Below are 22,471 nucleotides of genomic sequence, written 5' to 3'. Positions count from 1 at the left end.
TGTCAAATAAGAGGGGGCCTTAAATCAGAAATAGAAGGGTCTCTAACTGTGCTAAAACGGACGTCCCAAACAAATCTATCTGGAACACAATTTGAGCATGCTCTTCCTTCTACATACTGATAAAGTTTTCTAGCTATACAATTTCCATACATAGTTGCATTTGACCAGGCTTTTGGCTTCTTTCAAACTGGCAAATACCACCCTGATCAAAACATATCACAACAGTATTATACCTACAATAAAATACTGGCATGGTGCTAAGGACAGCATCATCTTTCTTCGTGCTTTAATAAGACCCAAAATAGGTTAAATGTAGGTTGAAAGGGAAGCAGTAAAAAAAAAAAAAAAAAAATGTCTTGCAGATCTTTTGGAAAAAAGATGGGAATGCCAGGCTATCCAGGTAAAAAAACAGTCATAAGCTGCAAAGAAGCTGGACCTAGCAACAGCAGCAGAAGATCCTTATCACCACAGCTGTCTTTGTGTAGGTCTTACAGCAATAAACACCAATTTAGCCTTCTGCCTAAAAATTTACAGGAAGCTTTTTTTTTTTTGTATATGTAGGAATTCTTAACATCGAGATTCTGTGACACTGCTCACAGTGAGTTGAGTGAAAAAAATCAAATCAACTGTGCTGAAGTGGAAAACTGCAGAACTCGGAATTGCATGTCTGACAGTAAGGCTTTGCATATGCACACAAGCTACACATCACATCTGTCGATGCCAGTGATTCCATTCAGGATTTACCAATTTCTTCCTCTCATGATTGTGGATTCTCCAGCAACTCTACTGAGTCTGAAATACATCAGTACCAGAGAAGAGACTCTAACAATAAAAATCTTCGTACAATTTAATGTTTATTCTCTAGTCATTTTTTGCTATATATTTAACACTAGTGTGACAAAATTCCTGATAATTATATCTCATGCACGTAACTTAAATGAGGAGTTAGCACTATCTAAACTGGTAAACCTACCACTAGGGGGGGGTTACTTTTGAGTCTACAAGACAAGTATTTCTGCAACAATGACAACTAGGTGGGTATGCATGTAACGTAACAGGCTCAGCTGAATGTACTTGGCAGGTATCTAAATGACAGCACAGCCTTCAGAAGGACTGGAGAGGCAACATCCTTTGACCTAAATAGACTTGACATTAGTGTTTAAGAGGGCTTGAGTGGAGTTGTTGTTAGGAGAGATGGTGTTCCTGTAGTTAGTCAAATAGTTTAGCTTTTGCTAGTTAAAGTTGCTGTGATTTGTGTTCTTTCTTTGACAGGGTAAAATGTGTTACTCACTCTACCCATATTGCTATTGTTTAGGTCACAACAGAGATATTGACAGCATACCGTACCTTTCTGCAGCTGAAGGCAAAGATTGCTGATAGATTGCTGCTGTTCCTTCCCTGCAATTCCTTGGTGAGTGCATTTTCATCAATACCAACTATGAAAACACACTCCCTAGAGTCCAGATTTCCCAAAAATATATTACAGGAAAGGTCTACTTGTAAATCACTTATTCTTTTCTCCTACAATACCCACAGGTTTCAAAACAAAATAATTATAAATTTCATTAATAATGAAATTATTAAAAGAATAACAAGAGTTGTGATAGTCTTTTGTTGTACTGGGCATTTCCCTTTTTTTAACTGACATACATTCTAACAGAAATCCCACAGTACGAACCAGATAACTTCAATTAAAAAACAAAATGCAAACTATTCAGTCCAATGTTAGAGCATGTGTATGTGTGTATAATACTGTAGAAGTAGTCACACATTAGAGGTATATAATTGAAACAGCATTTTCCTTCATGAACCTGCTATTACTGAGGCAGTGACAAAGTTTCCATTTCTTTGTTTTCTGAGCTCTTTAAAGAATGGCTATTGCCACATTTTGTAAACCTAAATACTGCACAAGCAGAAGCTTGTTGGTATCAGGTAAGGAGTAATACTACTAGTGCAAACAGGTGCAGAGACAATTCCTCCAGTTTTGGGGTGAACCAGCTATATAACACTGAAAGAGGACAGGCATCTTCTTCAAACCCACACTCATGCGTGTTTCTCCACTCAGACATGCGTCCTTCTCTGTCTTGGTCTTCTTTTTACAAGGGTAGGAGGGGGAGAACCACCAGCTCACGTGATATTTATCATATGAAAGATTTCTTGACTGTTTTCCTGTTAATATTATGAATGTTTTCTAACAAGTCAAGGAACGATAAATACCTCAAGCATCAGGAAAGTGACAATAATACTGACTTAGTATCTTTAGTAAAAAGTGAAACATTCTCTCCTGAGATATAAGTCAAGCAAGGAACAGGAATGATGAACCTAACACTGTACCATTATTTGATCATCATGCACCTCAGCTGACCAGATGAGAAAGAACAAGTGTTTATTGCCCTCTGCTCATCCAAAGCTACGACAGGCAGTTTATTTAGGTAAGTGCTTGGCATACCAGAATGTTGTCAGAGCAGTTCTCACTGTACTGTCCCCCTTTAGCTTATTTCTTTACAAGAAAAGGAAAAAAAAAAAAAAGGAAAAAAAGGAAAAAAAAAGAAGAAAATCTCAGCAGGTTAACCCTCATCTTCTCTCAGCTCTGTGGGCAGAAATTTGTATTGCTGTTGGCGGATCTGAGCCAGTTTTTTCCTTGCCTCTTCCAGCTCTCTTTCCTTTTTCAGCATTTCTTCTTGGGCTGCAATGATCTAGAAAACAGAAGCATGAATTATGACAGCAAGGAATACTGCCTGAAAAAAACATTTCTCTCCGTGACATCAGTCAGAGCTAGGCCCTGAGCATTCTCCAGAGAAGCACCAAATTTCAATAACTTCAGCAAGAATTGCTCAAATTTTTCCAGGTTCCAGGACTATGCCATCAAGAACAGTATTGTATTCCCTTGTTTCTCAAAGAGGACTTAAAAAAAAAGACAAAGAGTATTACCAGCATAGTTTTACCATGCATCCACGATGGATTTTATAGTGCTGTGCTCCCCCAACATTCATCAGGGTGAGGGATTAGCACACATAGAGTAAGCACAATGCCTTAATGTGATGTTTGAATGACAGTAAAATTGAATGCTCCTTACTGCAAGCATCCACAGTATTTTCCTGCATCTCAAAATGCTAAAGGAAAAAATGACAGTACTACAGACATGCATAAATGATAAATTTCAATATCTTTTAAGTAGTGACCACAGTACGTGGTGTTCCTCATTCGTAACAGTGAATCCAGAAGCTGGTACAAAAAGCCTCGGAATCTGTTTTTAAGTATTGTTATTATTTCTCATTATTATGGTCAGAGTAATGAAGTGTTGTCAGTTCTTATCTCTGACTCTATTTCTTTGATTATATACATACAGAACTAGTGTTCCTTTAAGATTTGGGAGTATTTAAAGAAAAGAACTATTAACTTCATCAGAACAAAAATAAAAGATATTGGACAACGGTAACTGCTATTACGGTAAATGCTCAATGAAGAAGTGTAGACATCGTACAGCATATCACTTTGCTGTTAATGCCAGTGGTTACCCAACAGTGAGGCATCAAGTAAATTATCATAGATTTGTCCAGCCTGTAATGCAGCAGATGGACATTGTAACACTATGCTACATTTCTGAGATAGTTTCTCCTCTGCTTTACTTCTCGGGTGATTCTACCAACCTGAGCAATGCCACCCACAAACTTTGTTTTCACCACAACGTCGTCATCCTCTGCTTTCCCAAATGCTGCTTTTTGGGCCGCCCTGACAAGATTGTCTGATGCTCGCTTGACAGCATTTCCCGCAGCCTTTGAGAAAAAGACAAGAGAAATTCAGAAATAACAAAAACGCATAACTAACATGGATCCATCTGAGCATCAGAACTAAAACATCTTTGCTTGACTACACGGGAAAGGTGTGTTTTGTTTTGTTTTTCCCAGTAAAAAGCAAATTAATCTTTCAAAATCAATGGTACAGAAAGGAACACAAATCCTTTATTTAAGCACCTGGAAGTTGGGAAAGTCATAAACAAGACTTTTTTCCCCACAGTTTGAAATAAAATACTGGATGAAATCACAAGTTATGTTATGCACAACACTGATTGGATTGGGTTTTTTTGAGGAAGAACAGAAAATGAAAGCTAACATATAAAGAAACATTTTAAGGCAATGAAGTTTTAAAATGAATGGACTTCCATCAGGGCAAGTTAGCCCACTTATACAGCCATGATTATCTCATATTTAAACTTTTATTTCCTTAAAAATTGTCAAATTTCTAAAGATAAACAGTCAAACATTATTGACAAAGCTATCTTTGCTATACTATAATACATATTGGCAGTAGAGATTCCACACTGCATGCTCAGTAATGACCACATCCACAGGCACTGGTTTAATAGATACAGAGGAGGATACCAGAGGAGTGGCCTTGGAATCTCCTAACGTAATCCCCATGGAGACGAGTGGAAGAAGAGTCCTTGTCACAAACAAAATGCAAACTTCTCTTCTACTAAAGTTAAAGATGGAGCTGGCACCTTTTTTGAAGCACTAAGGTCTTGAAGACCATTGTCTAGGAAATACCTTGTGCAGACAGGTGACAGTAGTATAGGGCTCAGCATCGTAAGATCTGCCACTGAATTTGCTCCAGCGTACTAAGAGCTGGTGAAAGTAGTGGAAAGCTGGAGCTGGGGGAAGAATGGTCCATGGTTTAATGGGTTCTGCGCATGGAGGTGTAAATAAGATCTTTCATACACCACTAGCAGAGTATTCTATTTAAGAACATAGTATAGAATAGTATCATGCATGCTTACCCTGTTCTTACTTGCTTCTCTAAGCATTTCCTAGTGGCCACTGCTGGAATTGGGATATAAATTGGGCTTAATGAACTTCTGGTCTGATCCAGTAAGGCTGGTCTCGTGTTAAACCCTAAACTCTAGCATCTAACAGCAAGTCAATCAACACCCCCAACAAACAATATTAATGCTTTCACAATGCACAGAAAAAGGGTAGGTACTTGCAGTGTTGTGACAGGCAGTGAGAGAGAACAAGAGCGGAGTTCTCTGTCCCAATGTCTCCAGGTGTCATATGTGCTGAGAACACTCATTCCCACACAGGCCACTGGCCAAGACAGCCTGGACACATTGGCACTAGGAGGGGAAGCCACATGGACCAGCTCTGAACCTGACCCCCTACCTGCCCACAAGTCCTATTCTAGTATTTCCAGCTTCATCTCCCTTTCAACTTAACTTTCTTCCCACCTGAAATGACCCAAGGACAAATTATTTGAAATTTGCTCTGCTCTGTCTGGACCTTATCCAGAGAGAACGGAAACATTTCCATTTGTTTCATTAAGTGTTGGAACAGACTCTGTAACAGTGCATTCCAAGTTAGCATTCATGGGAAATGCAGTCCAAATGTCTTCTCTCAAAGCTTGCAGTGGTTTGTGGGGTAGGAAAGAGAAAACTAATACACTCAAACTCCTGAACACCACCTATTGTTTAAAGCTATGTGAAAACATTCGTGCTGGGGGCACAGCCAGCTGAAAAGCCTCAGTAGTTTTGTTAAATCCACCAGTAAAAATATTTGGTAGACATCAACTCACTGCTTTTGCTATGATAAAGGACATTATTTCCAAACGCAAACCATTTTTCCCCTTCATTATTCATTCTGTGATGGATATAAAGCTTGGTAAAGTGGCAAAGTTCAATTTCAGTCTGTACTTCAGCTCATTTCCTTTTCACATTCCCTTCCAACTTTTCATATTCAATGTCTATTTAATAATATTTGCCTACAGTGACTGAGTACCCCAAATTTCCTGGCTGAGCTGAGAAAACAGTCTCTAGTACATGATTTTGTTCCTGTTTCTATTGTTTGTTCTGCATTTAAAATTCCCTCAGACCCATCTTGGCAACTGGATATTAAAGTGCAATTTGCGTTACAGTCAGAACTATCTTCCAGTTACTGATACCTCCCCCACAGACCCTTGACAAAGTCAATCTATACGAGTCCACTATAAAGCACTAAAACCATCTCATCCCTAGAGACAGCACCAACGTGCTACTCTTTGATATAGAAACAGATTTTTCACACACTCATACGTTTATTTTTTCCTCCTAAATATTTAACCCATTTTTCTATTTGAAGAAAGTGATTACATCAATTCCTCTTGCTCAGACAGATACTTAGTCATATGTATTTCTGCTCTGCTTGATCCTACCTATCCACACATGAACATGTGCATTAGTAGCATCTGTGCAAGTAAGAGAAAAAGGGGAAATTTCACTACCACCAAAGATACTCCATGTGGATGGTATGAAAAAAGGAGCTGAAATATTTCTTACATTCCAGGCTGAGCCTGCAGGACAGGATCTCAGAGAAGGCTCTAGCCATTTCTAAAATGAACATCCTTAAACAAAACTTCTGGAGTCATTAGATTTTACCCATCATAACACAGTGTTAATTCAGTAATAGTTCAGAGAAGCCGAACATGAAACGGCTGTGTAACGTAAAAGGGAACCAGTTTCATGTAAAAAAATTAAATCAGACTTGAGAGTTGAGATGTTGCATCAGCTTCTCTTCTTGATTTTGTCTGACAACGATTCTCCATTTTAGAAATGTTCTATCTACAATTGCTGTCTCTTGACTTCTAGAAACAAAGGAAAACTGACCACAACCCAGGCTGGCACTTAGGCAAGGTCTTTGTTGAACACATGGATAATCTTGCAGAGGTCAGGAGGATGCTCAAGCCCAAGCAAGTTAAGTGTGCTTATCTGTTTGCAGGTTCATTGGGAGTCTAACTGAATACAGAATAATTGCAGAGAAATCAACTATGCTCAGTGGCTATAAAAATGCACATAGTAAACATTCTCAACTCATGTATTCCTGTGGCTTACCATGAATATGAATCTATCAATATTGCATCTAAACCAGGGCTTGGCACAGGCCAGTCAACATTGGCATGTCTCAACATCTTTTAAAAATGAAGAATTAAACAAGCAGTGAAGTGAGCTGCAGCTACTGCTGAACAATGACAAATGCACAATCACTTCAACTTTGATGAATGAAAGTGCCTCAGCATCCCACAATAATTGAACAGAATTCTGAAAATTCCTAAAATTTGTGGTTAGTTCATGCAGTGCTAAGACAGCATTTACATAGTACTACTATAGGTTTTCAGTAATTAAGAACCTAAGTACCTGCAGCCTTCTCATGGCTTCAGAGTCATGATCAGCCTTCACTTTGCAAGCCACAAGCAACTGTGCAGTAGAAGCTGCCACTTGTTTGGCAGATGAGATGAGCTTCTCCTCACTAGCGTGGCCTTGTACTGAGGCATTAGCTGCTTCACAGAGATTGCTGGTTGCAGCTGCCACCATTCGGGCCTAGGAGACAGTAAAAAAGGTCACTATGTATTCTCACAGGGCATTGTTTCTTCAGAGAAGGTGCTAGTTTTCCTTAAGAGAAGTAGTTACTCACAGCAGAAATAAGTCCCTGAGACCACTGTCCATCATCAGCTGCATTTGCGGGAATTGCTCCAACCTGAAAAAACAGTTCAGAGGTGGCTTACAATGAAACAGAAAATACAATTGCTTTGTCTCAGATTTAGGCAAACAGTAACCCGTGAAAAAAGGAAACACCTGTGACTGTGCCCAGCACATACAGGAGCAGAAAATCCAAATGGAAGTTAGTTGTCAGAGTAAGTGTGCTTCCAATACACATCTGCCTGCTCATCTGGTGTCCAGCTTGCTATGCTGCTTGAATTGCCCCATCCTTGGAACATGTGTAGAAGTCCCAGAGTAATGATTGTTGCAGCTGAGACTTTGGCCTAAGCAATAGTTGGAGCAGTAGTTCCTAATATCCTGGCCTTTAAAATAACTTATTTCTGTCTCCACAACACATTTGGATTTACATCATTCCTGAATCTCTTCTGATTCTGGCACTATGGGAAGGTTTCAAAACAGAAAGCTCCACAGGGAAGACCCCTAACTGCCTTCGTGCCTAATAACGGCATTTGAGAAAAGCAGCCTGTTTTTCTGCATGGCTCATCCACTGAAGCGTTCATGGCGTCAACGGTACTGCCAACAACCAGGAGACAGTTTTCTTCCTATGTCAAATGAAACAAAATTCTGCAGTTGGTTGCCTGCCCTCCACCCCCAACTGCCTGGCTATGGGAGTTTTTGGGAGCGAAGCTGGAAGATGTGAAATGTAAACACAGTCCAGAAACTTGCTGTATTTTAGAAGAAATGGAAACAGGGTATTCCTGAATAATGAGGATCCCAGGGATTGGAACCGAATCCTGATGTGTACCATCAACATAAACAGAAGAGGTGTTGTCTCATAGCTGAGAAATCAGTTACACAAAAGATTACACTAGGTCCCTCAATTCTTCATGTTTCAAGGTTTTCTTGCCTAATCATCCCCAGAAAATGTTTCTTAAGTAGACCACAGATGCAGATGTCCAGTTAGTGGTGTCTGAATATTGTCCGTGTGCGCATGTTTGAGTGAGTGAATAGCGGGGTGGTGTGGAAGAAGACGGATCAGATCCAACTTCCCAGACTTCATCGATACTGCAGAAATAGAAACACTTGCCTAACATCAAATTAGTTACTTTATAACAATTCCACAGGGGAAAGCAGTTTCACTTCGAATTTCTTTAGCAAACTCTTCAACTACAATATTGCACCAGGTTGCCCTGTAAGATACTTTCACAGCCTTTATTCAGTAACATCGGAAATTTATTTGGGACAAAAAAGTGCTTGGTTTGCACATATCCATGCGGCTGGGTAAGAATTTCCCACTGCCTCCATACCAAATAAAAAGGTCAGTGTGGAATCTAAGCCAACAGTCAGCACCATTTACTGTTCATACCGAAGGGATGGATGTGGGGCAGATCCAACTTGTCCTTCCCGCCTACATGCCAGCTGTGCTTTTCTGGGAGGAGTCCACACCACACGCCTCAGAAGGTTTCTTACAAAAGCAAAACATTTCCCCCAGTATCAGTAATAAAATCTTCCCAGCAGGCAGGCTGGAGCCATTCACTAAGGGGAAGAATTTGGTCAGTCATTTTAGAAGCCAGCTTTCTGTACTTCTAGCTGACCTGGAGATACAGGCTACCACAGCAGTCAGAGGATACCCCATAGTGGCAATTACCTAAGTACTAGCAATTAGTAAAGAAAGAAGGAAAATGCATTAGGGCTTCATTATTTCAGAAGTATTTTAATGATTTTATTTGTTTTTGAGAAGTATCATAATGAGAGGATGTACCACAAACAATTCTGAAGTCTGATGTTTCATTAAATTTTGATTGGGATTCATTCTTTCCCTTAAAGACCACAATATTATTTGCAGATCCTCCAAGCAGGCAAGAAACTATCAGTAAAAGCCATTTGCGGCAAAAATTCCTGATCTTTCATCAAGTTACTATGTAAGAGTGATGGATAAAGCAAAACACCTAAATTCAGTAAAGCAGGCTGAACAGACCTGCTAATATGGCACCATGTTTGACAGGTGTGCTTCTGTTAGAACAGCAAGCTACAGCTTTCCTCCAACAGACTGATTAAAGTGGTTTTAGCAATTATCTGAACTTGGATGGACTAGGATGCAAGTGCTGTTAACCTCAATCTGAGAGACACAAATAGAAATGTATCTGTGGGAGCAAAAAAAGACAAAACTACCTGAGGGAGATTTCAGGGCTGGTACATGGATAGAAACACATTCTCTATTATTCTGTATAACTTTACAGTGGTCATAGTGGTGAGAAAAGTAAAGCAAGCTGTATGTCACAATGAAACTAAATAAGAACAGGTCTTATCACATAAAAGCAGACTGCACAATAATCTAAGTGATGCAGGTAAGTCAAAATTCTCATTTTTTGGACCGTCTCCACAGACAGATTTCAATGGGTATTAATAATATCTTGTTTTATGCATACTTGATTACACTTCTGATGTTTAAATAAACATAATTGTAGGTTTTTTTAAAATAGAATCAGGCCTGGGACAGGTAGTGTGATGAGCAATGAAGAGATTTACATTTTCAATAGTCATTCCCAAGCTCCCTTCCTGCTGTTATAACAGAGAACAGTTAAGAGACTAGATTCAATTTTGATGCTTTCCCTCTACCGTTGCTACTTGTCCTGTTTACCCACCTTTCCCTGTGCCACCAGTTCTCTCTGGGCTGCTGAAGCTGACTTCACAAGGGCACTGGTAGCAGCTGCAATGGATTTAGCTGCTTCCAGGATCTGTTCTTCAAAATCCAGAGTCTCATCTGCTTGCTATAACCAAGAAAGAACAATATCACACATTATTCACCTGAAAGCAGTTGTATTTTCAAGATTGAGGACATATATAAAGTGAGACAAGAAGAGTTTGGAACACATCAGTAAATTCAGTAAGACCTACAGCATCATTTTCTGCGAAGGAGTTTCATGTGGACTAAAGCTGGGAGTCAACATAAGTGAATTTAAGTATTAAATTGCCCTTATGGCTGCTCACACATGGAATTGAGTATCACGCAAGATACTTAAAGAATTGCCTTCAGCTTCCTAACATGTTACCTCCACTAGGGCTACTCAAAACTACATTCAAAAAAAGTGCAGGTCTGAAAAGAAATTCTTGTTTTTCCATAACAAGATTCTTTTTGTAGTGCTATAATACTGGCTTCCAGGATTGCTGAACTAGGTGGTGTGTTTTCTAAATACTTAAAAGACTCAAAGCATTAAAAAAGAACAGTGATAAATGTATATTGTCTCATTCACCTGTACTAAGAAATGTAATGTAGATATCAAGCTAGAGCAAAGATCGAGCAGCTTTTGGTAAGAGCTGTCATTTCACAGAGAGCAGCACTGGAAAGCAGTCCAGCCCAGTCATCTTGGAGATAGGAAGTTCCAAAGGTCTCTCTGGAACTTTTCAGTCATACAAACGTGTCTTTCAACAAGCATGTGCAAACAGAGAGATCAGCTGTTCTTAAGGAAGTTTATTGCTATTTAAAATGCAAATCTGCTGTTCCATAAACAACAACTTCCCTGACTTTCTAAGCATTTAAACAAATACTGAAGACATTTATCCATTTAAACATGATTACAAGTTTCTGAACAGTTAACAAAATAGATAGAGATAAAAGGTTATTGCTATTTTTAACAGAACTGGGCCTGGACCATGTATTCTGATTGGTTTTTATACAAAATAATCCAACTGAATGTATTTTGTTTGTGATCAAATCACAAGCCTACCAGAATCTAATGCAGTATGACTAGTAGAGCTAGTGGTATGATACCAGAAGAGATCATCTTGTGAGAGATGAGGCTTTTGAAATACAAGTTTCTTCCAACTTATACAACCATAGCAATTCTTGTGTCAAATAACTAACTTTAGGAACACCAGCTAAATGGGCTTTGAGTTAGAAAACTGGGCACTTCTTTTGCAATTCTAAACTCACCCATTTAAATTTAAGTCAGGTTTAGTTCTCCTGTTACTGCAATCTGATGAAGTAGTAGTCAATTATAAAATAAAAGATGAGTTATTACAAATCATTACAAAATGGCACACAAAGCAGTGCTCAGTCCTACAACACTTCACATAACTGCCACATAACCAAACAAAGTCCAGGAGATGAAACTGCAGCATCCACAGACACCGGAAAAACTAAGTGATCTGAAAATAAAAACTGATGTGTAGGTGAAATTTTTTTAGCACTTTGAAGTTTTTCTTAACCGTTAGGAAAAGCCACCTAATTCAAGGAAAAGTACTTGTCTTGCCTTGGTATTAGTCTAAACCCATCAACTGAAGCATATGTCTTTTTAATAAGAGTATAAGAAATTGCTTTGTAAAGTGATCAAGTCATGTTTCACATGAATTTTTGGCAATGCTTGCAATGTAACATCATTATCACTGTTATATCTAAGTGGTAATTGCATTGGTCCTGAATTTATGCAACAGGTATTGTCTTGTTTATAAAACTATTATTTCAGTCACAACATCACAAAACCAAAGTGACTAAATGGAATTCAGTATAGTCACGACCAGATTCCTTTTCATTATTAAAATAGATGCATAGTTGACTTTGATTTAAGTCGACTAAGGACTTACACTGAAATAGCAACAGAAGTACCACTGGATGACAGTCAATTTAACAGGCTGTTATTGCACTTTTACTTTTAAGAGACTGTTACTACACTTTTACTTTCGTCCAAGGCTCTCTGTTATTGAGAGTTCTAAAATTTTCATTTCCAACATAACAAAATATGTTATGTGTATTATTCTTTATATGTCAGTGTTGTCAGGAATTCAACCTAAGCGAGTGAGCATTTCAGTATCTGCTTATTTGTTACAAAGGAGGTGTCATTCTTTCGTAAAGTTTAATAAAATGCCCACGGCCATACTCTGATCTATTGCGCAGCTGTGTATATGCCCAGATGGTATTCAATTTGCGAAAAACGGCCACCAAGAAGAGGCTGAAGTAGTTGTTTGAACTCACTTCAGCATAGTGAGTGGACTAAATACGGCACCTAAGTGCTAAGCAAAATTGACTACTTTCAAAGGGAATGCAGAGAAATCAAACGTTGCATTACTGAGAATGCTGTTGTACAATGGATTAACCTGTGGAGCAGCAGGTATAGCTCAGCAGGAAAACATATAGCTAAACCTTAGTATCTCATCAGATAACAGATTTTTATTCCCCGCCCCCCCTCCATGTACTAAATGAATTTCTTTCCAATTATACTGAAATCTGGGTGGTGGGGAGAAGAAACCCCACCGTGAGTTTCTTAAACTTCCAAATCCTACATTTCCTGCCACCTCACAAATCTTTTCTTTCTGGAAAAAAAGAAGAAAGTTTTATACTGACAGTTGATCCCTTCTGTGGAGAATTTATTTTTGGAAGTAGCCTCACACAGCACTCGAACTGTGGAGCTTTTGTGGAGTTTTCGTCTTTTCTAATAAATACTTGTTTCCTAGTCCTTCCCCGCAGTTTTCCCTTCAGCATCCTCAGGTATGACACCTGAGGGCTGTTTACTCGTCAATGCTCAGTCAGTGCTGTGGGTATGTCTACCTGCCTGTGCTCTCCAAAGAGCATTCCTTAGCAATAAGGACTTGCAGCAGTCCAAGACTGAACACAGCAAAGCGCCCTACAAGAGAATTAATTCTTCTACCCATTCCCATTATTAAAGAGTGTGTCTTAATCTCACACTCGTCAACAGTGCCCTCACAACACGTGTCAGTTCACAGCCTTCATGAACAAAGTTAGGAGCAATGATGTGATACATGGCAAAAAATTTCACCTTGTAAGATTTTAGTTACTTGAGAGGGTTACTTGGGTTTCTTTAGAAAACCAGACATGAGACAAGCGATTAGCTTCTCCTTCTTCAAGCAGCTCCCATAAAGACCAGCATCTCTTTTTCCACAAGCCACTAATAAACTGTTATTTACTCCACTAATAAGCTGTTATTGACTATGTATGGGTATAAATGGATTGGAAAATGAAGTCCCCAGAACAGACAAACCAAAATTATCAGGCTAGCCACAACATCTGTAGCATAAAATATCCTGAAAATGTTGATTGTGCCATTAAAGAAAAAATATAATTTGAGGTGGTTTTGTACTGCATTTTAACCAGTTCTCTATGGCATCTCCGTTATTAGGGGTAGCATAAATAAAGTCAGGGTTAATAGGAGAACAAATGAGCCCCCAGTCTCATGGCTAAACAGTAGGAAAAAAAAAATTACAATAGACAAACCATTTTATTTTGAAGCAGCTCTCATCTTCTATTTCATAAAGAGAAAACCAGTATGGGTAAGTTACTGCACTGAGCCATGGAAAACACAATAACCATTTCAGTGAAAGTCAGTTCTTGGCACAGCTGCTGCTTGCTGTCATAAAGGGCCCTCCACAACTTAAAAGTCCCTCCAAGAACAACTCTACTGATAAAGGAGCCCTTCATGTATATATTTTAAATCAGATTAGAATAGGAGTCTGCAGGAAGTCGTCTAAACCTGCTTGTGAGTGAATGTACTCCTTCATATTGCCTTCTACTATGTTAAAACCCCCGGAGACAGGGCAGGACACTGTAGGAATATGTTTGATATATAGTTGGATTAAATAACAACCTAATATATCAAACATATCACACAGAGTCCTGCAGAAAAAGGCATCCAGGTTTGATTCATCTTGGGGAAAAAAAAGGACAAACTGCTGAAAGCTAACAGCAGGGAACTCTTTTTGACTACTAAAGACACTTTTGTTTGAAGGCACAAGCCTGCACAGAAGCATGAAGAGCATACCAACAGAATAGGGTAGGTACAGCAATGCTCTCCGCTGTTCTACCTCATCTACTGCACCTTTTTCTTTAAAAGCGTTCTTTTTCCAGTATTAGGAAAGTTTGTAGTTTTTATTAGACAAAATTTTTTTTTTTTCCAAAAAATTACTGACTTTGGGGGGTTGTTATTTTACAGCCAGTGGCATATTTGCATACCAGGAGGAATATGTGTCTGCATTGCAAGACACTTGACCCTCTGAAAATGGAAAACAGAAAAAAAACCCAAAACCTCAGGAAAAATGTAATTTGTAATTAAAGGAAATACGACAGCCAAAACTTGCTTAATAAACAATAAAGATCTTAGTGCTTCACAGATCATTCCTCACCTTGAACACCGCAATGAGAATAGTGAACAGGTTTTGTGTTACGCAAAGAAGTTAAGAACACCTACTTATAGGAATCCTCAAAGTGTTTGCAAGACACAAGCTCAGAAGACAGACAGATATTAACAGGGTATCGATGGGGCAGTAGACTAGTGGGCTAAGCATTTTAGGAGCACATTCACCAGCAGCCAAATGACCAGGATTTAAAGCAAACAGAATATGCATCATACAATAAGACATGGGCAGCAGTTAGCAGGTCTGTGTCTTATCAGGGAATGTTCTCTGGGATAAGATGATTCCCAGTAGTGGAAAGTTTCATGCTATTGGTCTCAGTCTAAGACATCAAGGGGGTATGATAGGTGCAAAAATATGTAGAGAAAACAAGAATTAAAAAAATGCGAAAGTATAAAAAAAAATTAAGATAGTGAACAAATGAGAAAATCCCCTGCCTTCAACTATTGATTTTTTTCTTTAGAGGTAATAGACAAACTGGGACACACAATGATGAAAATTTCCAGCCTAAATCAAATTACTCCCACTCCTTGCCCCAATAACAGAAGCTTACCCAAAAATAGAGAATCAGACACCAATTAATAATGATGAAGAAGATGGATTTCCTGCAGGCAGATTACTCTAAAATTACCAACTAAGGACTTCTCTGCAAGTTCATTTGGTGATGATTCCTGTTAACCAAAGCAGGATATTGGTCTAGTTGGACCAGAGGTCTGTTCCACTGCAGAAGATAGCTACTATTCCTGCATTTCAGAGACTAAGCATAAAAAAAAAAAAAAAATCAATCGTATCAACTGCCTTACCTAGTCTAGGCATTCCCACGACAACACCGTGTATGTTGTCAGAGATGACCATCAGAAAGACAGAGCCTGTTCAAAGCAGGAAATCCTACTCTGGGAGGATACAATCTACAAGTCTTCAGCAGAAAAAGGGATATTTGAGCCACTCTGTGATCTTCCTAGTCCCTCTGATGTGTATTACAATCCATATTGTGAAAGGGATTAAACATCTAAAAAAGGATGTAAAAGCTGTTTAAATCCCAAATTAAACAAACAGTTGGATATGAATTTTAGTTTCAGAAAATGACAAATAAACAGGGCAATAAATCACAGGCAGACTGGATACTCAAATTAACATGCTAAATGAGGAGCAGGTGTGAGATCTGTATTCACTGGGAAATTACAATGACCCTGGAGTGGCTTAGATGTTGGAAGGAAACTGCTCCATGGTTACTAGGCAACACACATATGCTATTGTGCAGTGATTGTATAGAAAAGGTGATGGTCCTCAGACTCAGCCTGTCCCCTCTGCTCTGTAGAATCTCATTATAAAGGACCATTTTTCTTTACAAACAAAATGGATGTACTTGTTAAAAAAATGCAGGACAAAGAGCATTTCTTTTTCATGAGCTAATTTATTCCTATTACTAAGCGGGGGGGCGGGGGGGGGGGGGATGGTGTGGGGGGTGGGAAGTCCTCAAAGAGTGAAGCTACCAAGAACTATTTCATCTCATGTTCCTGAATGACAAAATACCACCCTGCACCAAAAACAATCATCCAACACTGAATGTTCTTGAGGCCCTGCTTTTCAGAAAGTCTTCTCATTAGCTTTACTCAGAAAACAGTTTTGCACCTACAAAGCAGCATAAACAGGGAAATAGACACATAGTCCTTTCCTGAAGTCAATTTCACAGCTAAAGTATGATTTTCATTTTGAAGAGATGCAATTCTAGGCAACATGGTAATTTCTTCTAAAACCTGCCTGCTATTCCACACTAGGCAAAAGGTAGCAATTCTCTGCGATCCAGTCTTGTGAGCTATGCACACAACCAGAAGTAACAGCAGTTTCATGTACTCCCTCTGTACCACACATGAAAATAGTTGGCTTAATTTTATATAATATATTCAGAGACACATTTGAAATGACCTGGCAATATGCAACATTACTTGCTTTCACAATGAACTGTAATTTCTTTTCCTTCGGGAAAATTAAATAGAAACAGTCATACCACATATCTGATTTGATACTGAAGCAGCTACTCTTTCAGTATGGCATAACATGCTCTGGTTTTAATCTTAGAAAATCCTGAAGGTCTTTTGCATTCTGCTGAATCCTTTCTGTGTTGCTGCTGCTTTCTCCTGCTATACTACACACATTCAGATGAGAACAAAGGGCCTTCGAAGGAAAGCAAGAATGACTTTTCACATCAGTAAAATGTGTTTGGAAAAGAAAAGTAAATAATCTGTAACTCTTAAAAGCATTTCCAGCATTTGGCATTTCTTCCTTTGCTTGCTCATGGCTGGTGCTTGACTCACTCCCTGAAAAGCATCTTTTTACCTGCTTCCTTCAGGGGTAAGTCCCATCCAGTGCAGTGTCTAGTGGCACTGAGACTGATGCAAGGTTTGACTGTTTATACTGTTATCATGGACAGAACCAAAGCATACACCAGTATATGGGCTATATGCATCTGCTGCTTTATTAACTTCAAAGAAACAACGGGGATGGACACTCACCTTTGGCTTGGCTCTTGGTTTCAGCTGCTCTAACTTCTTTGCTGCAGCCTCAATTGATGCTGCAGCCCCTAGTAGCTCTGTCTCCGCAATGACTGTTGGGTCTTCTGGATCCACCCACTCTGTCCCTGAAATTAATGGAGACAAAGGCAATAACTTCAGTGCCACTGTGAGCTGCCATTCAAACGGTGATTTACAATCACACTTCAAGTGTCAAATATGGAATGCACCTTGTAAAAAGCTTATTTTAGTACCATAATGGCATAAAAACACTGTAGTTTATGCCACTGAGAGCAAAATGTAAGTCATAGTGAAAAAAAGTATTTAGCAGGATTATTCTGTTATGAAAGTAACTTAATTAAGAACTGTGTAAACAAAGCATCTTCAAAAAGGGATACTGTCCATCCTAGGAACAAAACTAGCTGTCACTCAACTTGTGTTTATCAGAGCTCTTACTAAGACGGTTTCTAACTTGAAGGTTAGAAGTTGTAAGGTACATTGAGAAGTCTGACAGAACGGTAAAGAGGACAAAAACAGATAATCATCCACGGCACACTTTTCAGAGTCTCTTATTTGGCAGCGGTTAGAGATGAAGCTAGTATTGACTGAAGAAAGCATGCTTTTGGCAATGCGTTTCTAACAGCAATGTAGAGAAGGCCAAAGCAGTTTCTGTAACTTATTCAAAGGTCAACTTTCTTTTTCTCTTCCTTTTTTTTTTTTTTCTTTTTTTTTTTGGTTGAGTTTTTGGCATTTCTCTTGGCTCATAGAAATTTTGTAGGTCCACAAAATGAATACTTGGCTGGAGCTGACCTCAGATTTTTAGAAGTTCTCAGTGCACTATTATTTTCAATTTTGTAACATTATTCCCTGGATGACAGAAGGCATCCGTGTTCTGGATTGAGGGAAGCAATGAAACAGCAAAAGGGAAAAATCAGATGGAGAGAGAGAAGGAAACCAGGAAGAAAACTTCTAAGTTCATAGCTACTCAGAGCAAGGGGAGGAAGTGGAGCCACAGATGGAAACAGAGAAGGACGGGAGGTAATGTATATCAGGCAAAGAAAGACTAAGCTTGAATGAAAAAAAAAAAACCAAAAGGAAAAAAATCTCTTAAGGCTTAGTTAAACTTATTGAAATTGGATCAGCAAGTCTAGGTGAACCTAATATTAAAATATCACCTGAATCAACTTAATAACTAATCCTTATTAAGGAAGAGCGACTGGGGAGAAGAATACTGGCACTTTGCATCAGGAATAGCATAACCCATGTCTGATTCATCAAACATCAAAGAAATAACCTTGAATGCTTATGGATCAACATTTCACCAGCTAAAGAATGAGGCAGTTTCCGCTGTGAATGACCAAATCACAGGAGAATACAAAACGACTGGCTCCTATTTATGATGTGCTGGGAGAAATCTAAAATACACGCTACTGTAATCCTAGAGCTGTTTCATGCTGCTAATCCCTATATATGTATTTTATATCAAATATCAAAACATTACCCGAGACAATTTCTCAGCTCACATGGTGTTCAAGATGAAGGAATTCTACACTAAACCCTAATATTGGCAGATAAGCAGGAAAAAAAAAAGTATTTTTGATACTGGCAGCATGTATAAACACAGTCAAAACCAAACTTGTAAAGTATAGCAGTTCCTCTTCAAAAAAGGCATTTCAACAGGTGAAAACATTTTCATGCTAAATTGGTTAGAAGACAACATTTTGTCATGGATCTATAAATGAAAGTTAGGAATGAAAACGGAGAATCGTTAAAAAAACATTTTAATTTTCACAAAAAAAGCTTCTAAAGCGAATAAAAAAATTCCCTACAGGCAGTAAGTTAAAAAATAAATTAAAAATTAATTAATTTTTATTTTAATGAATATGAATTAATATGTAAAAAATACTGGAAATGAATAGATCTCTCCAAAGATGAGGATAATAAAAATATTTTTAAAACACATTAAGGAACAGAAAAATTCTGATATTGGCTTGGCTTGTTAGCAAATGGAAACAGAAATTTCAAAACAGAAGAGTTCAGAAAAGGCTGAAGAATTCAATGAATTTACTTGAACAGGGAAAAAGCATAATGTAGATCACATTTATATGAAACAGAGTAACCATATTAAGAAATAGAGGGGGGAAAAAAACATAAGACAATAATAAGGGATTCCCATATATGAAAAGTGTTTAGTCAGGATTCTTTTCCAAGGAATGTGTACTGATAAATGCAGGAAATAACTGAGGAAAACCTGCAGCATATGTTACACAGAATATCAGAAAAATTAGTGTAGTGGTCTCTGGCCTAGCTTAGGAAAGAAGGATCGAACAAATATGAGTTTATTAGAAGCCTTCGCTGGGGGGAGCAGAATTAAATACAAAAGTGATTACAATGTTTTATTCAAAATATTTAACCATAGCTTTTTATTACCCATGAGATTGGAACGCTCCCAGGCCTTTCTGATGGCTGTGAAGATTTCTTTAGACTGAAGCTCCCAGTAAATCTGGCAGTAGATGTGCTTCAGCAGTAGTGGTCTAATATTTAATACCACCACCCTTAATATGTATTCATCTCATTTAAAATGTAGAATGTTAGACCTGTGGTCCTACGAGTTCAACATGCATCACTGGATAAAAATTTTACCAAGGAAGGCAGTATCTGAGAAAAATATCACGCATCTGTTATAAGAACAGTGAATTTCTGCTAAGCAATGGAATTCATTGCTTATTTGAGTGCCGAATTTATATTTGTCCACAATAATTCTAAGAGTTCAGGAAATTCAATTCTAAGAGTTCAGGAAAACATCCAGACCACAATTTTCTGGACTCTCATTGTTTCATTAACATACTTTGTCAGAGCAGGACCCAGACAGAGGACTGTAAACAGTATAGACCTAACATTGACATCATTGCTAGAGGCTGAGTATTAATTCAGTAAGATGACGGTATCCTTTTTTATTTGGAGTTGGAAAGCAACTATCACTGCAAAGCAAAGGACTTATTTTGACTGAACAAACATGAGTGTAAAGAAAGGAACCAGCCATCCAATTACAATTCAGCCACCAGTTCAAGAGGAGCGATACTGTATTTTGCTTTCTGCTACTGCATCTTGAGTGCTCTGCTTGATGGCTCCATCTTCAAAGGCCACATGATTTACAGAGGACTTATGATCATATGAAGTGGGAGAGTTTACCAAGTTTAGACAAGTTTAGCAACACTATGAACAACTGAATACCAGCAGAGAAATGAAAAGAATTGAAGTAGGTGGTATCAAGACACCTCGAACATACTAAAAGGGTTGGTTTTTTTTAAAGTTTTTGGATTTGTTTTAAACTACAAAAACGATAGATCATCATCTCTGGAGTATAAAGCACACCATACTGGTAGCCAGGCTGCCCAACTCACCTTTCATTGCTTCTGCTGATTGGATGAGCTCTGTAACAGCACCAGCAACCCGCTTGGAGAAAGACGCCAACTGATGCTTTAGTTCTGGAGTTGCTTTTTGAAGGATCTAGAGAAAGAGATAAAACGTTATAATGCGTATTAGTAAGAATTCCAGAGAATGCTGGAACATTCCCGAGACACACTACCGAAAGATTTATTTTAACAGCAATTGGCTGAGACAAAACCTGAGTCCAGTGAGAGAAATACAATTGTCAGTCACTAGGAGCAAAGGCTTATACTGTAACGTCTGATGCATCCTAGCAAAATGGCACTGCCTTGTCTTTCTACAGGAACGGACAATATTGTCTGGAAGTTCTCAGTCCTAAAACTAGGACAGAATTCTCCAAAACAGAGGTGCATGTGTGTATATGTGAGAGGAATATGCAGCTTTAGCACTCCATTCTCAGATATTATAGTCATTATACTTACGCATCAGGCTTAGTCTTTCTACACTGCTGGAGAGGAGCTGATTTTCTAGTATCAACAGACTGTTTGGTCACTATTTCTAAGAAATAGAATTACAGAGTTCTGCAAGCTAGTGCTAATTGGCTGTTCTGGAAAAAATCAGCAATGGTGAACACAATGGAAATGCCAACCCTGGGCAAAACCCTTAAATAGAAGGGAAAGAAAGGCAGTTCTGAACTGAATTTGCATCAAGTATTAAACCGTGCTTCTTCAAATGGAAAACAGTCAGACATTCAGACAGTGAGATTGAATTGTTCTCCTGAACAGGAACAACATTTGCATTTTTAATTCCCATACTGTAAGGAGAAAAGAGATTAAATTCTAGAAATTCATGTTTATACAAAAACTACCTCTGAGAGAAGAGTGACAGATATATAGAGAGATTTAAGAGCAAAACAAGAGGTTGAGTCTTGAAAGTCACATTCAGGTGTGCATTTTCTTAATGTTTTCAAAAACTCCCTCATAAAGCAGCTCTGAAAACTAGGTGCACATTACAAATACATTTTATCTTTTTGTAAGCGTGTTTCCCATTTTGCAGTCAAAACTCTTACTTTGACAGAATAAACTAAACTGAATTGTTTTCTTAATTTTGCCTGGTGAGAACTCTGCCACATGAGGAATTCTATCTCTCTGGAACTGCCATGTCAATGTATGGGTGGACCGGTCTTCCTAAGGATGATCTTTAGTCAACTAGCGTCCACAATAAACAGAATTACATGAATCCTCAATAGCTAAACAATCTCAATGCTAATAAAATGTAACAACGCAGTTATAACCAAGGTTTATATGCTGCATAATCTCTTAGTATGACAGAAATTGAGCATCTCAAGGGTTTTCTTCCCACAAAAGCAAAAGTGTCCAAAAATACATGAATGTAGTCAGGACAGCAAAGAATGACATTTTCTGCTCCAGCAACTGTAACACTAGTGCTACCTATGATAGTGGTGACAATGTTGAAATTGAACAAACAAATGCAAATTTTAAAATAGCACTTTACAAACTGCATTGTTTTAAAGCCAATTTAGAACTTACAGCAGATTCTCATCCCCTGCAGAGTCATGTACAGGCATGGAATGAGAACAACAACAAAAGCCTCAGACTTCCCCTCAATTCAGCATGAATCCATACTGACCGAGATGGAGCATATGAGTAAGGAAGGAAGGCAGGTCAGTCTTTAACTTTGCTAAGAATACAACTTGCAAGTTTATTCATACCAATTTGTGCATGCCCATCAGTTTTAATTAGTGTGTTCCCATGCCCTACCCCTAGCTAGGTGATTAGAGGAATATTCCTTTGAACAACCAAGTCAGTTTTGTGCCACTTGCCTAATGCAACCTCTGCATGAGTTAATACACTGGCTTAAGGAATCTTAGATATTGCATCTGACAACTCTTGCGCCTAAAAAGAATCATCTTCAAAGAAATATGGCTGCTGAATAATACTCC

At 38.4% G+C, this 22,471-nt stretch overlaps 1 protein-coding gene across 2 annotated transcripts in view; it reads right to left on the bottom strand.

Moving 5' to 3' along the window:
- Positions 1-2,369: 2,369 nt before the first annotated feature.
- TLN2 (talin 2) overlaps positions 2,370-22,471 on the bottom strand; it is a 188,520-nt gene continuing 168,418 nt past the window's right edge. For both annotated transcript variants that reach the window (XM_074601899.1, XM_074601898.1), the window contains exons 52-58: positions 20,523-20,628; positions 17,122-17,246; positions 10,111-10,236; positions 7,440-7,502; positions 7,163-7,345; positions 3,651-3,776; positions 2,370-2,696 (exon numbers count right to left, since the gene is read on the bottom strand). In XM_074601899.1, coding sequence (XP_074458000.1) covers positions 2,568-2,696; positions 3,651-3,776; positions 7,163-7,345; positions 7,440-7,502; positions 10,111-10,236; positions 17,122-17,246; positions 20,523-20,628 — 858 coding nt within the window. In that variant the 3' untranslated portion in view covers positions 2,370-2,567. The remainder of the gene's footprint in view (positions 2,697-3,650; positions 3,777-7,162; positions 7,346-7,439; positions 7,503-10,110; positions 10,237-17,121; positions 17,247-20,522; positions 20,629-22,471) is intronic.

This window comes from Larus michahellis, chromosome 9 (assembly GCF_964199755.1).
Source record: "Larus michahellis chromosome 9, bLarMic1.1, whole genome shotgun sequence".
Classification (NCBI taxonomy): Eukaryota; Metazoa; Chordata; class Aves; order Charadriiformes; family Laridae; genus Larus; species Larus michahellis.
The sequence above is the reverse complement of the archived record's forward strand: the minus strand, read 5'-3'. Positions and strand labels throughout refer to the sequence as shown.